The 13,567-nt window shown below is 34.0% G+C and overlaps 1 protein-coding gene and 1 long non-coding RNA gene across 4 annotated transcripts in view; one reads left to right on the forward strand and one right to left on the reverse strand.

Annotated features, from left to right (window-relative positions):
• Window positions 1-13,567, forward strand: part of LOC105732647 (uncharacterized) — a 597,345-nt gene that overhangs the window by 310,858 nt on the left and 272,920 nt on the right. The window lies entirely within an intron of this gene.
• On the reverse strand, window positions 5,567-5,917 carry LOC105732646 (developmental pluripotency-associated 5 protein-like). The gene has a single exon (XM_012474841.1). The coding sequence runs from the start codon at window positions 5,915-5,917 to the stop codon at window positions 5,567-5,569; it is 351 nt and encodes a 116-aa protein (XP_012330264.1).

Here is a 13,567-nt window from a genome sequence, read left to right on the forward strand (position 1 = left end):
AAAGGATCCGAAAAACCATTTTAGGACTCTGGACTTCAATTTAGAGACAAAGAGAAGTTACTGGGGCTTTTCTGCACAAGGCAACGTGAATAGACTTGAATTGAAAGATCCCTTTAGCAGCTTTGTGGGGAATAGAGTGGAGAAAGCCAGTAGCAATTCAAAGCAACAAACAGAAGAAAGAGTCTGGGTAAGACATGGTGCCCTGGAAGTAACATGTGAGCCAGGGAACTGTACAGCTCCATAAATGGGTCTGGAGTTGAAGAGCGCATTTATAGAAGTTAAGATTTGAGTATGAAGTCAAGGAAATGGATGAGATTATGGTGGGAGTGAATAGAAAGTCAGGAATGTAGAAATCCTAGAAAAGAAACTTTAAAATATTCCAACATTTATCAGCCAGGAAGAGAAAGAGAGGCTGACAAATTAGAAATTGGAGAAGCTGGACGGAAGAAATCTAACATGGTGTTTCACCAAAAGCAAGGGCTATTAGCCTTCCAAGAACTAAATAAAGGGTACCTTTGCTACATGCTGTTGAAAGATCAAATACAATCAGGACTGAAAAGCATCAATTATATTTGTGAATATCACAAGGCAATAATTAAGAGGCAAGTCAGGGAATGGTAGCTTTAACTGCTTAGTTTTAAGAACTTGGAATTTTTCTTGACTTTTATTTTCTCCATAAAGTTACACAGATTGTCTGTTAAGAAAGAGGAAATGGCCTGGCGCGGTGGCTCACGCCTGTAATCCTAGCACTTTGGGAGGTCAAGGTGGGTGGATTACGTGAGGTCAGGAGTTTGAAACCAGCCTAGCCAACATGACAAAACTCTGTCTCTACTAAAAATAAAATTTAAAAAAATTAGCCAGGTGTGTTGGTGGGTGCCTGCAATCCCAGCTACTTGTGAGGCTGAAGTAGGAGAATCGCTTGAACCTGGGAGATGGAGGTTGCAGTGACCCAGTGCTGTGCCACTGCACTCCAGCCTTGGTGACAAAGCAAGACTCTATCTCAAAAAAAAAAAAAAAAAGAAGGAAAGTAGAGGGAAATGTAAGATTTGAAGCTATGGGAGTTTAGCCAAGAGATTACAATAGCAACACTCCAAATTGAACATGGCAGACCATATATACTTATTTTCCTCTATTAGCTTTGAGATATCATGAAAATGACAGTAGAAAGAATGTTCATAAAGGCATAAGTCTAGAAAGGCAAAGAGAACCTGAGGGAAGAGTAAGAGATACTTCTAGTGTAGGTTTGAAGTGTTTTTCGGATGGAAATGAAAAATATTGAAAAGATTAATTACACACATTGGTCAGTATTGTAAAACTAGCTGAAGTATCTGATGATAAAATTATAACATTATTGAGCTAGTTATGTTAGTGGATTTATTCATTTGTTTTTATTTTTTTAATTTACTTGCTTATTTTTCATTTTTATGGGTACATAGTAGGTGTATATATTTTTGGGTATATCAAGGTAATTTGGGTATCAATCACCTCAAGTATTTATCATTTCTTTGTGTTAGGAACATTCAAATTTCACTCTTTTGGTTATTTTGAAATGTAGAATAAATTATTATTGACTGTAGTCACTCCGTTGTACTATCAAATGCTAGATCTTACTCATTCTACCTAACTATATTTTTGTACATATTAACCATCTCTACCCTCACTTGCCCCCTGCTACGCTTACCATACTCTGGTAAATATCATTTTCTTTGTAGTAACTACATCACTTCTCAGCTTAGGTGTGAGCCAAAAGAAAATACTGGTGTTTAGCTGGATAGTTACTAAGAGAGTATAAAAGCTAAGGAGTTTTGATAAGACAGTGGTTGGAATGATGGATTAGATAATCAAAGTTGTATAGAAAAGGAATTAAAGAAATGTTATAATTATATTTTATAGCAGAGACAGCTTCTAAACTGCAAGTATAGACAGTTGAAACGAATGGTAGCACTTCAAATTGAACATGGCAGACCAAGTATACTTGTTTACCTCCATGCTCTTTGAGATACCATGAAAATGACAGCAGCAAGAATTTTCATAAAGGCATAAGACTAGAAAGGCAAAGAGAACCTCAGAGAAGAAGTGAACAATACGTTTTGGAAAGCTGGAAAGCATAAGATTGAGTGGTAACTTGGCAGACTGAGCAAATTGCAATTATGTCAGCCCCAGGGACAGTGCAGAATCAGGCTGATTCAGGAACTCTGCAAGACTCAGAATTTGGATGTACAAAGTGCTTTTAAAAGTAGGACTTTAAATAGATCAGAAAAGAAGATTATTGTTTAAAACTTATCTATGTACTTGTTGTCATTATCTATATAGGTACTGTTAATAGACTGTGTGTCTAGACTCTCTACTTCCTGTGATAAGAACATTACTACTCTATCCTTTCTGATACCTGTACTTCGTCACTTTCATTATTCCACATTTCACACTTGCATATTTATATATTACCTTTATTTTTATATTTGAATTCCACATTTGATTTGTTAAAAGAAAACTTCACATAAATTAAATTTGATGGAGTTTAGATGAGCAAACACACACACACACACACACACACACACACACACAAACAACAACAACGACAACAAAACGAAAATAAAAGAAAAAGAAACGATTCACAAATCGGACAGCTTCCAGAATCACAAGAGATTCAGAGAGACCCCGGGGTGCCTCGTGGTCAGAATAAATTTATAGATAAAAAAAGTAAATGGATGTATAGGAATTGGAAGTGAGGTACAGAAACCACTGGATTGGTTACAGGTTGGCGTTTGCCTTATTTGAACTCAGTTTGAACATTCAGAAGTCTATGAGTGGTTGTAGTATGTCCTTTGGGATTGGCCAACACTCAGCTATCATTACAGGTGTATACTTCTAATACAGGTTTTCAATCTTGTCTATTAATCTAGACTATGGTTGGGCCACAAGAACTCAAATATAGATGTACAGAGTCCTTCTCAGGTCATATTTAGTTCATTTGACAGTACTTTTATGTTACATTTTTACATATAGCATAGTGATTCTAAATGATTTTATAACTCTTCTGAGCCTGGGATCAAATGAAAGAAAGAGGAGGATGGAGCGGGGGATGGAGAAAGAGAGAGAGGAAGAAAGAGAAGAGTACTAAATGCCTGTTTTACTGGTAATAAAAGCCGAACTGGAAAATAGGAGGCTAATACTAATTAAGTCAGCAGAGACTGACCAGAACAATGGCAGACCTTCCTTGAAAGAACAGACTGTTTCAACATGAGAAAATTGCATGGAGAGCGAGAAAGAGCAGACCAAGATGTACCATCTTAGAAAGTAGAAAGGTGGGGGAATGGGAGAAAGAAAAAAACGCTGGGATAAGCATTTGCAATTAGAATCACCCAGCAGATAAGTTACAGAGTGGTGAAGAATCTTAGAGTAAATCTTGTAGTGTTTCTTCGTTAGTTTTCCTCTAAAAAAGTCAAATGAGAATTCCCTTCCCCCTATGGCAATGTTAGGAGTAAGAATAAATGTCCTTTTAAATAATTATAAAGATCAATGATGTTTATATACTGTAACCATTTAAATATTGTTTATTGCAGGAGGAAGTAGTATACGGTGAATGTATTTCTTTTCTTTCTGCCTTTATCATTTTAATTTATTTTTGTTTCTATTTCTTCTTATTCAGCGTTTCTTTAGCGTTCTCAGAGTCAAACTGATTAAAATCCAAGCTTCCCTGCTTCCTAGTTGTGTAAATTCACTTTCCTAATCTGAAAAAAAATGGTGATGCTAATAGTACATTTTTCATAGGATTATTGTGATGAGTAAATAATGTGTACAAAATGCTTACAACTGTGCCTAGCAACTAGTAAAGTACTTTCTATTAAAGTATTTGCTATATTTTTTTATTACAGTATTTTATGTCCTTCAAGTTTCTCAAATAATATTATCTAAGTTATATATATGTAAATAACAGCTTTTCCCAAAGATTTCTTATGGAATATTTTATTGTTCTGCCCCAAACTGGACAGATTGTTTTAAATGCCTGCAGACCGGTAGCCATTCTGGGTTTACCCTGTTGGGATTTGTACATTGGGTCCTCCATTGTCTTTTTCTTTATAACCTTCATTATACGAAAGTATGTCTTTAGTGATATCAGAAGATAGGTGTGTAAGATAAATTTCTGGAGACTTTGCAGTTAGAAACAGTCCTTATTTTCATCTGAGTTTAGATTTCTAATATACTGTAGGTTATCTACTATTTTCCGTCTGATATAAAGGTATAGCTTTCTTCTGACATAGATGGTCTGTTCGCAATCTATTTTTTTCTTTTCTCTCTAGAATCCTTTATAAATCTTCTTTTTATCATTGGTAATATACAATTTCTGGATGTGGGTCACTAATTTTTTATTCATTCTACTCAATAGTTTGTCAAATCCTTTTTTTAGTGACCAACACCTCTTTTAAACTTTAGTAAATTATCTTCTATTATGCCCTGCCTTCATTTTCTGTTCTTTTTTATTCTCGAACTCCTGTTAGCTGATATACATCAATTAAAATATCTTATATATGAAAATCTATATAAGAAATATATTGCTTCTATTAGATAGAGAAATTGCTTATATTAAGCAATTGCTGCATATAGCATAATGCTTATATTAAGGAGATTTCTTCAGCCTTGTCCTCTAAAATGCTTGTGATTAGTTTCTTTTTTTATTTTAGCAATTTTATCTTTTGTTTTGCTAGGGATTTTTCTTGGTCCCCAAATGTACTTCTTTTTTTTTTTTAATTTAAATTGTACATTTAATGAAATTCATGATGATTTAGAAAGCTCATTACTACCTATTTCCAAAACATTTTCTTCACTCCAGCAGAAACTCTGTAACTATTCAGCAATACTTCCCCAATCTGACTTCCCCCAGTCCCTGGTAATTTCTTTTTTTTTGGTTGTTGTTGTTGTTTTTTTGTATTGCATTTTAGGTTTTGGGGTACATGTGAAAAACATGCAAGGTTGTTGCATAGGTGCATAAATATACTTCTTTTAGCATCAAATTTACAAATTAATTTTCTTCAAAGTTTTATATCTGTATCTCTTCCAGTTCATGGTTTGTTTGTTTGTTTGTTTGTTTGTTTTTAGATCATCCCTTTCCATGATCAAGCTTTTCTGAAATATCTAGCAATTCATGGTCATGCCTCCATATATAATATAAGGAAAAGCAAAGGATGATTGTAGTTCATGTATGTGTGGACAGAATTTTCAACAGACTGCCTTCACTTTGGATAAAGCAGGATATTTTACTGAGGCAATTAAGTGCAAAAATTTAGAGCACTTTATTCTGGGCTTTTAAAATTGCCCTAGTTTCTCCATATAGTTTATTCTAGTTTTTTTCCCCTACTTATTTGAAACTTTATTCTTAATTTTAAAAGTGGGAAAAAAACCTTTTATTGGCGACCATCAAAGAGATATTCACAATAAGACTCAGACCCAAAGTCAGAGACTCCTAAAGAGATAGTTTTCTCTTAACTCTTCAGGCTGGAGAAATCGCTCCAGCTTTGGCCACAACCTAATCTATACATCCTGGCCTTCATCCTGGCAGGAAACTGGTTCACTTCATCCAAGGGCCTAGTTCGAGGGCATTCATGGCTTCCGCAAGTTTGAGCATCCCTCGCTCCTGGCGCTGGCGGTGCCACGCAGCCATGGACTGGAGCATCCACTTGGTCCGGAGCTGGTACAAATAGAAGCGGTAAACCACGACCTCGGTGAAGTCTGGAGACTCTAGAGTCTTCAGCTCGAGCATGGCCTTGCTGACCTGCTCAATGTAAGGGATTCGACAATTGTCCTGGCTGAACATGGCTTCCAGCAGCCTCGTCTGGACCTGGAACACCTCTGGATCCTTTAGGTCTTCGGGAACTTTCACCCACGGCAGGATATTTCTACCTCCTGGGAGCATTCCCATCTTATGTGATAATCATTGTTTTAGCAGAGACTTAAATGAAATTTAAAAATGAAATGGCTTTCATTTTTCTCCAGGGCCCAGGAGAGTAGTGACATCATCGCCTCTTTTCTGTTTAAAGTTCCAAGCTTGTCCAAGCCGTGGCCTGTGGGCTGCATGCGACCCAGAATGGCTTTGAATGTGGCCCAACATGAACTAGTGAATTTTCTTAAAACATTATAAGATTTATGCATGGAATGCATGGACCTTTTTTTTTTCCTCATCAGCTATCATTAGTGTTAGTGTATTTTATGTGTGGCACAAGACAATTCTTCATTCAGTATGGCCCAGGGATGCAAAAAGATTGAACACCCTTCAGATTAAACCTTCAGATATAATACCTCTCTTTTCATCTCTGTCCCTCACTCTTAACTTTCTGTTGTTGCATTTGTAGTTCTCCTGAATGTGTGCTGGGTGAACTGACTGCTCACCAGAATTCTAGGTGTTTTTCTCATGTGTACTTCACCAGAATTTGTGAAATCTCTTCTCTTTTAATGACTTTCATTCTATTTTCTTTATTATAGGGACATATTGTTGTTTGTATATTTATTTATAATAACTTTATTATCTCGATAAATACAATGTGAAGATATATCCTCAGTCTGTCATCTTGCTCTAGGCTCAAGTTTAGTTTTAAAACGCTCAGGGGAGCATGGAACGTAAATTAGGGTGTAGGAGGGTTAGAGAGTCAAAACTAGTTACCCTCATTTAGGTGAAATGATGTTATCTTGAATTATATTGACTCTTGGGGAGTTAAGAAAATGCAGACAAACTCAACAGTATTTTCTAAGTGAAATTAACATGACAGTATTTATTTTGTGATAAATAGATTTACGTTTACATAGTTTGGATTTTTTTTTCATTATCTCAATAGTTCTCCAGCTTTTTTTAAAGAGTAAATAGGTGATTCTAATCTTTTAAATATCACTTTATAAAGAAGTAGTACTATGTTTCATTATTTTTGTTAAATATCTAGTATTCCTTTCAAACTCTATTATATTTCATAAGAATTATTGTCATAAATTTACATAGTGTTCAAGGCATCAATATACAGTATATTTGAAAATTATAAACATGTCAGTCTCTATTACCTATATATTCTATAACTAGAGGTAATTCCTGAACCAATCTAGGCCAGGTCAAGGTAATGCAAGAAGTTTCAGTCACAATGGGTCTGGGCATACTCTTGGAACATATTTCATTATTCAGATTCAAGTTTATACAACTGTGATTCAGATTCTCTAAATCTTTGCTTGTTAAATACACAAATACAAATATTCCTTGGGAAGATAGATGATCATAAACCAAGGTTAACAAAAGATTTTATAAATACTTTGAATTTGTCTTTACAGTCTTGATGAGAACCCATCAGTCCTAGTGATCTGTAATGTGCCACATCAGAGTATATCAAGTATTAATTTTGCACATTAGGCTTACACTAAACAAATCTTGACAGTCTTCAAAAGTAAAGGGCTCTTCCTGAGTGGAAAGCATCCAGATCATATTTTTGTCCAAGATTTACAGATAACAATAATAGGGAAGTAATCCAAAAAGATAATTTTTGAAAGGATTGAAGATCAAAAGTAGGCCTGAAAACAATTATTAAAGAAAAATATTTCCTTTTATTACTTTATTAAATGTTGTCGTATTTGACCCATCCATATGTGAGTTCCACTTTTATAAAAAAACTCTTAGAGATAGAGGATTTAAGTCCTGTTAGAGATAGATTTATTCATAAGATTAGCATTGATAGAAGAACATTGAAGCCAGAGATATAAGAGAAGTGGCTCATAAACCCAGTAGCTCATTAGAACACCTTTAGGATTTCTAATCTTGGAGATAACTTTCAAGGATGAAGTGATTCCCAAAAACTCCCAGGTTGAAAGTCCATAGATGTTTTGGGTAAGGTTAAATGTCAAGGCTTGGATAAAACACAATTTAGGATGTGACAAAGTGGGATTGCTATTACGTTTGCTGATGATCTTTGAGAAGCTGTGAAAAAGTAGAACAGGACTTTAGAAAATTCCAAGGGAAATGAAGCATAGAAGAATATATTGGATATTGTTGTTTGCTGGATTTTAGTATAAATTATTCAAGTAAAATTTGTGTAAATATGGATGAGAAAGAAGTAGTAAGAACCAAAAAGTTTCACTAAAACTTAGATTTATTCTCTTTGATTGTGTGCCTATGTATATACAAAAATTACATTTCCTGATTTCATCAAGTCAGGTGACATATTTTAGCACTTGTAGATTTATAACCAGTTAATTCACACTTTAATACTGTTGACTAATGAAATGATATCAAAAGAGATGAAGGTGCTTAGTTATATTTAACAACATCTTTATCAGTGACCTTAGAAAAGATATAAAATACGTGACTTTTATATTTCTAAATTTATAAAAGTTTAATGAAGATAATAGATACTTTAGTTATAGAACAATGATAAAAATGAGCATTATACTAAGTCTTTTTTTTTGTGAGTACAAAGTAGTTTTATTATAGCATTATAAAGTATGTCTCAAAAGAACCCACTCGGTCATATATTAGAATTCATTTCTATAGAACAAAATTTTGTTTTTGTACTGGGAAATTGCAGGAATAGTTTCTTTTTTTATTTTTTTATTGTTTATTTATTTATTTATTTTTAATTGCATTTTAGGTTTTGGGGTACATGTGAAGAACATGATTGTTGCATAGGTACATATGTGGCAGTGTGATTTGCTGCCTTCCTCCCCTTCACCTGTATGTGGCATTTCTCCCCATGCTATCCCTCCCCAACTCCCCACCCCCCACTGTCCCTCCCCTATTTCCCCCCTACAGACCCCAGTGTGTAGTGCTCCCCTCCCTGTGTCCATGTGTTCTCATTGTTCAACACCCACCTATGAGTGAGAACATGCAGTGTTTGATTTTGTGTTCTTGTGTCAGTTTGCTGAGAATGATGGTTTCTAGGTTCATCCATGTCCCTACAAAGGATGTGAACTCATCGTTTTTGATGGCTGCATAATATTCCATGGTGTATATGTGCCACATTTTCCCTGTCCAGTCTATCATCGATGGGCATTTGGGTTGGTTCATACTAAGTCTTAAAAGCACATATTTAATATGATAATGTTAGGTTCTTCTCTTGGGTCTAATAATACAGTTTTTTAAAAAGCAATGTAGATATAAAGAATTGCAATAAGTTTCACAGAAGTGTATGTGAGAAAATAATTAAATGCCCAATTTCAGCATTTTAGTTTATAAGCCTCAGTAGTAGGGCACAGATGACAATTATATGTGGGCTTCCCCCATTAAGAAAAGGAATACGGAACATGGAACAAAGGTGGATGGCAAACTTAAAGTATTTGCTCCATGTCGGGCTTTATGTAATGTGTTCTCTTCTGGATTAAGAGAAACTCTTCATATTTACATTTATTTCTGAAATGAGTAAAGTTGTTGATAGAAGTAGAAAAATTCAGATTCGGAATCATTTTGAGAAATGTTTAACTCCTTAGAGGTTCATGAGTTATATAACTAAATTGCTTTTCATAATTTCCAGGAATTATAAGAAATCTGGATTGTTTAGTATAAGCAACATTTGGTTTAGTAGAGAGCATGGTAGAAGCCTGAAACATTTTCTTGAATAATTTTTATGTATATAACTCCTTTCAGTATGACTACAGTCAATAACTTTAAATTAAAGGAAGAGCTGTGTAACAGGAGAGATAATTTGGGTCCATGCAAGAAAGAATTTTTCTAACAGTCAATTGCTTTATTTATTTTTATTTTTATTTTTATTTATTTAATTATTTTGAGATAGAGTCTTGCTTTGTCGCCTAGACTGGAGTGCAGTGGTGTGATCTCAGCTCACTGCAACCTTTGCCTCCTGGGTTCAAGCAATTCTCCTGCCTCAGACTCCTGAGAAGCTTAGATTACAGGTACACACCACCATGCCTGGCTAATTCTTGTATTTTTTTGGTAGAGACAGGGTTTCACCACATTTGCTAGGCTAGCCTCGAGCTCCTGATCTTGTGATCTGCCTGCCTTGGGCATTTAATCATTTTCTTCCCAAAGTGCTGGGATTACAGATATGAGTCATTGTGCCTGGCTCAATCAATTGTTTTAAATACATAAACAGAGATTTTGGCAAGTAGAGTGTTTTTCTTTTATCACTAATGTTTTAAAATATAGGTTGAACTCCTAGTCAAGGATGTCATAGATTTTGAGTTAATTCTAGGTTTAGTTGCTGCTTGTAATATAAACTTTCCAAAGATGTTCAATATGGAGATATCATAATTAAATCAGGTGTTACCCTTTTTTCTCTGTTTCAACATTATGTCCAAAAAACCAAAAAAAAAGTTTGAGTAGTTTCTATATTCAATAAGTTTATATGTTACATTTCACTATATCCTTTTACAAAACTCAGTCTGATAAAATTAAGTGTGTAGTCCACATTCACACAGTTAGTACATAAAAAAGAAAAAATTTGAGCAGGTTTTTCTGGCTTTCAAGTCCATGCTTTTCCCACTAAACACCACTGTCTTACCTCACAACAAATTCCCCAACTCCCCATATTGATAGAGATTAAAACAAACAGACAAACAAAAAACAAAAATGGAGAAGCAAACAAACAACAAAGCTCTAGAACTAGCTTACATTTCTATTCAAAATATATCCAATTTTTAAAATTTACATAAATGCTATCTCTGTAGTTAGTAAATGGACTATAGAGTCAGCTAGATGGGACCAAAAATAGAAGAGCAGAGGAGGAAGAGTGATACAGAGTCTAGAGAGCCAGAAGAATAATTGTACTACCTTCGTATATGCTGAGTTTGTGAGGTTGAGTGGGATATTTGGTTAAAATATTATTCATCAAGTTTTGAAAAATATACAAATGGAGGTTAAAATAGAATTGAAAACAGTGGATTTGGGACCTCCATTTTCAGGGTACACATCTGCAATTAGCAAGCAGTGTATAGGAAAACAGAAAAATAATAGGAGAAAATGAAAATGATGTTTACCCAGAAACCAAGAGATAAATTACACTGAGTAATGCTATGGAAAGGTCAAGAAAGAGAGATTGAGAAGAAGACATCACAATAACCCATTTAAAATTCACTTGTGGGGGAGGGGGGAAAACAAAACTACTTATCACTTAAAGACTTTTTAGGTTGATTTTCTTCATTTTTTTCCCTCTGAATGACTTTTCAAAAAGTAATTGTAATTATATTTAACATCTAATTTTCGTGTTCTAATTTTCCCTATAGTATAATATGTAATTTATGTAAACAAATAAATTTCCTAAATACATACATAGTAGTGGTGTAATATTGAATTGAATGAATAAATCATTCTTGAAGATTCCCTGAAAATAAACATTTAATGGGCTTTCTGTTTTGGCTATAATTGCTCTTTCAGTACTTATTTTGGCCTATGCTGGTTTTGTCTATTGTAAATTATTCCTTCAGGAGAAACATTCAGATTCAGACTTATGTTGAGAAATGTTTAACTCCTTTAGAGGTTCATGATTTATGTCACTAAATTGCTTTGCAAGTAGATTATATAACTTATAATGCTTTGAACAATGTGCATTGTTACATCTTTAATAAGACTTTTACAACTGTAGTGTATCTTACTATTTTAAAATATTTTTAAAGTTATGCATTTAACACTTTTTAATTGGGAATGGGGAACAGAGAAGTACACTATAGACCCTTTAGATTGGCTACCACAAATAGTTAGAACTTTTATAGAAGTTAGACTCAAAGTATGTAATTAACAGGAAAAGAAATGTGGACTATAAACAGTTTATTTTAATATCTAATAAATTATGTCCCCTTTTTATGCCTTCTGCATCTATTGTATACTTATTTAAAGCTGTATTTTGTTTAATGCATCAAGTAGTTGCTGTAGGAAAATACATATCTTTGGAAATTTAGAGACCAACTTACTGGTGAGTTTTTATGTTTTAGAAAATGGAAGTGGGAATCTTAAAATGGGAATCTTAAACAGTTGTGTAGGCTACAAATAGACCCAAGTATTAACATGTGGGGAAGGATTTGTAAATCACCATGCAAATTTGTTATGGCTTACAGAAACATAAGTTGGTATTCATATATTAGTTGCTTTATGGATAAAAAAGACAGAAAGATTCACAAGCAGGAAAAATAGAAGAAAAAAGGAGATGAATACTAAAGAAGGGACAGCAATTTTTAGTCATAGATATTAGTAACTCATATGACTCCACTATCCTAAGCTGAGATGTATGTATTTATTGACTAAGCAAACTCAAAGTGTCAGATGAAACATTAATCATTGATGCTTTGCTTTGGGAACACACTATAGAAATAATAGTGATATTGTTTTAGAGGCAAAATATAGGCTCAATAATCACCTAAAAACAATCCTGACAGTGATAAAATATTATTTAGCACTGATGTTTTCTTTAAGGTGATAATTTTCCCCATTCAAATTCCTAAAAATGTGTGAGACTGAACAAAGCTAATGTATTTATGGATGATTTTACTCAGATATCTTCCGTGGAATCTGTTGACAAGAAAAATAGCTTAATAAAATAAAGGGACAAAGAAAAAGATTGAGGGAGAAAGATATTAAGTAAAAAGAAATCCTAAAAGATTAATCAACTGTTGGACCTAGAGATTTAATTGAAGCTTTCAAATTAGACTTCCTTTAACCCACTCCTAAACAAAAATGACCATATGTAGAATATTGCTTTAATATCAAATGGGCATAAAGTGTTTTTAATGTAGTGTTTATGCTATCAGTTTTTATTAATCATCATCTCACATATACTTTATTTTCTCAGTATAAAAGGTCTTAGAAAGATACTTGTCTTCCCCTGTTGAATTTTATACTGACTCTTTTTATTTTCCTTATTTTGTATTAATATCAATGGAGATGATTCATTCTCCAGCATCTATATACACATATATATATTCACACACTATATATACACACATTCACATATTATATGTATACATATATATACTCTAGCTAATGTACTCATGTATATATATATTTACTCATGTAAATATATATATATTTATATGTAATTTTCTTTAAATTAGCCTACCAGCGTATTTTGAGGAGAAATAAAAAATAAAACTAAAAGTTTTGCATATGGGGCATTGTTGATGAAAGTACTCGATTCTTTGCCATTGAAAGGCCACCTGTTTTCTTGCTGGTTGGCAATCAGAGGCTGATCTGAACCTCTGCAGGCCAGGCCATTCCTTGGCTTCAGCTCCCTTTTTTGTCTTCAAAACCAGCAAAAACAGGCCAAGTACTCAGGTCACATTCCTCTGATCCATCCTCCTTCTTTTATTTTCCACTTTTAGGGACTCCTGTGATTAGATTGCATCTATTGTATCACCCAGAACAATCTCCCTATTTCAAGGCCTGTCCTTCCCTAAGTTACATTTGCAAAGTACCTCTTTAAAAAAAATACATGTAAGACAACCTGTTCATAGATCACAGGTGAAACCCCATCTCTACTAAAAATACAAAAATTATCCAGGTATGGTTGCACACAACTATAACTCCAGCTACTTGGCAGGCTGAGGCATGAAAATCACCAGAGCACCAGAGGCAGTGAGCAGAGATCACACCACTGTA

This window comes from Aotus nancymaae, unplaced genomic scaffold (assembly GCF_030222135.1).
Source record: "Aotus nancymaae isolate 86718 unplaced genomic scaffold, 86718_ANA_hifiasm-v0.15.2.pri h1tg000036l, whole genome shotgun sequence".
Classification (NCBI taxonomy): Eukaryota; Metazoa; Chordata; class Mammalia; order Primates; family Aotidae; genus Aotus; species Aotus nancymaae.

Excerpts from the sequence above, each read along its gene's own strand:
- LOC105732646 (XM_012474841.1), bottom strand. The coding sequence starts at position 5,917 with ATGGGAATGCTCCCAGGAGGTAGAAATATCCTGCCGTGGGTGAAAGTT.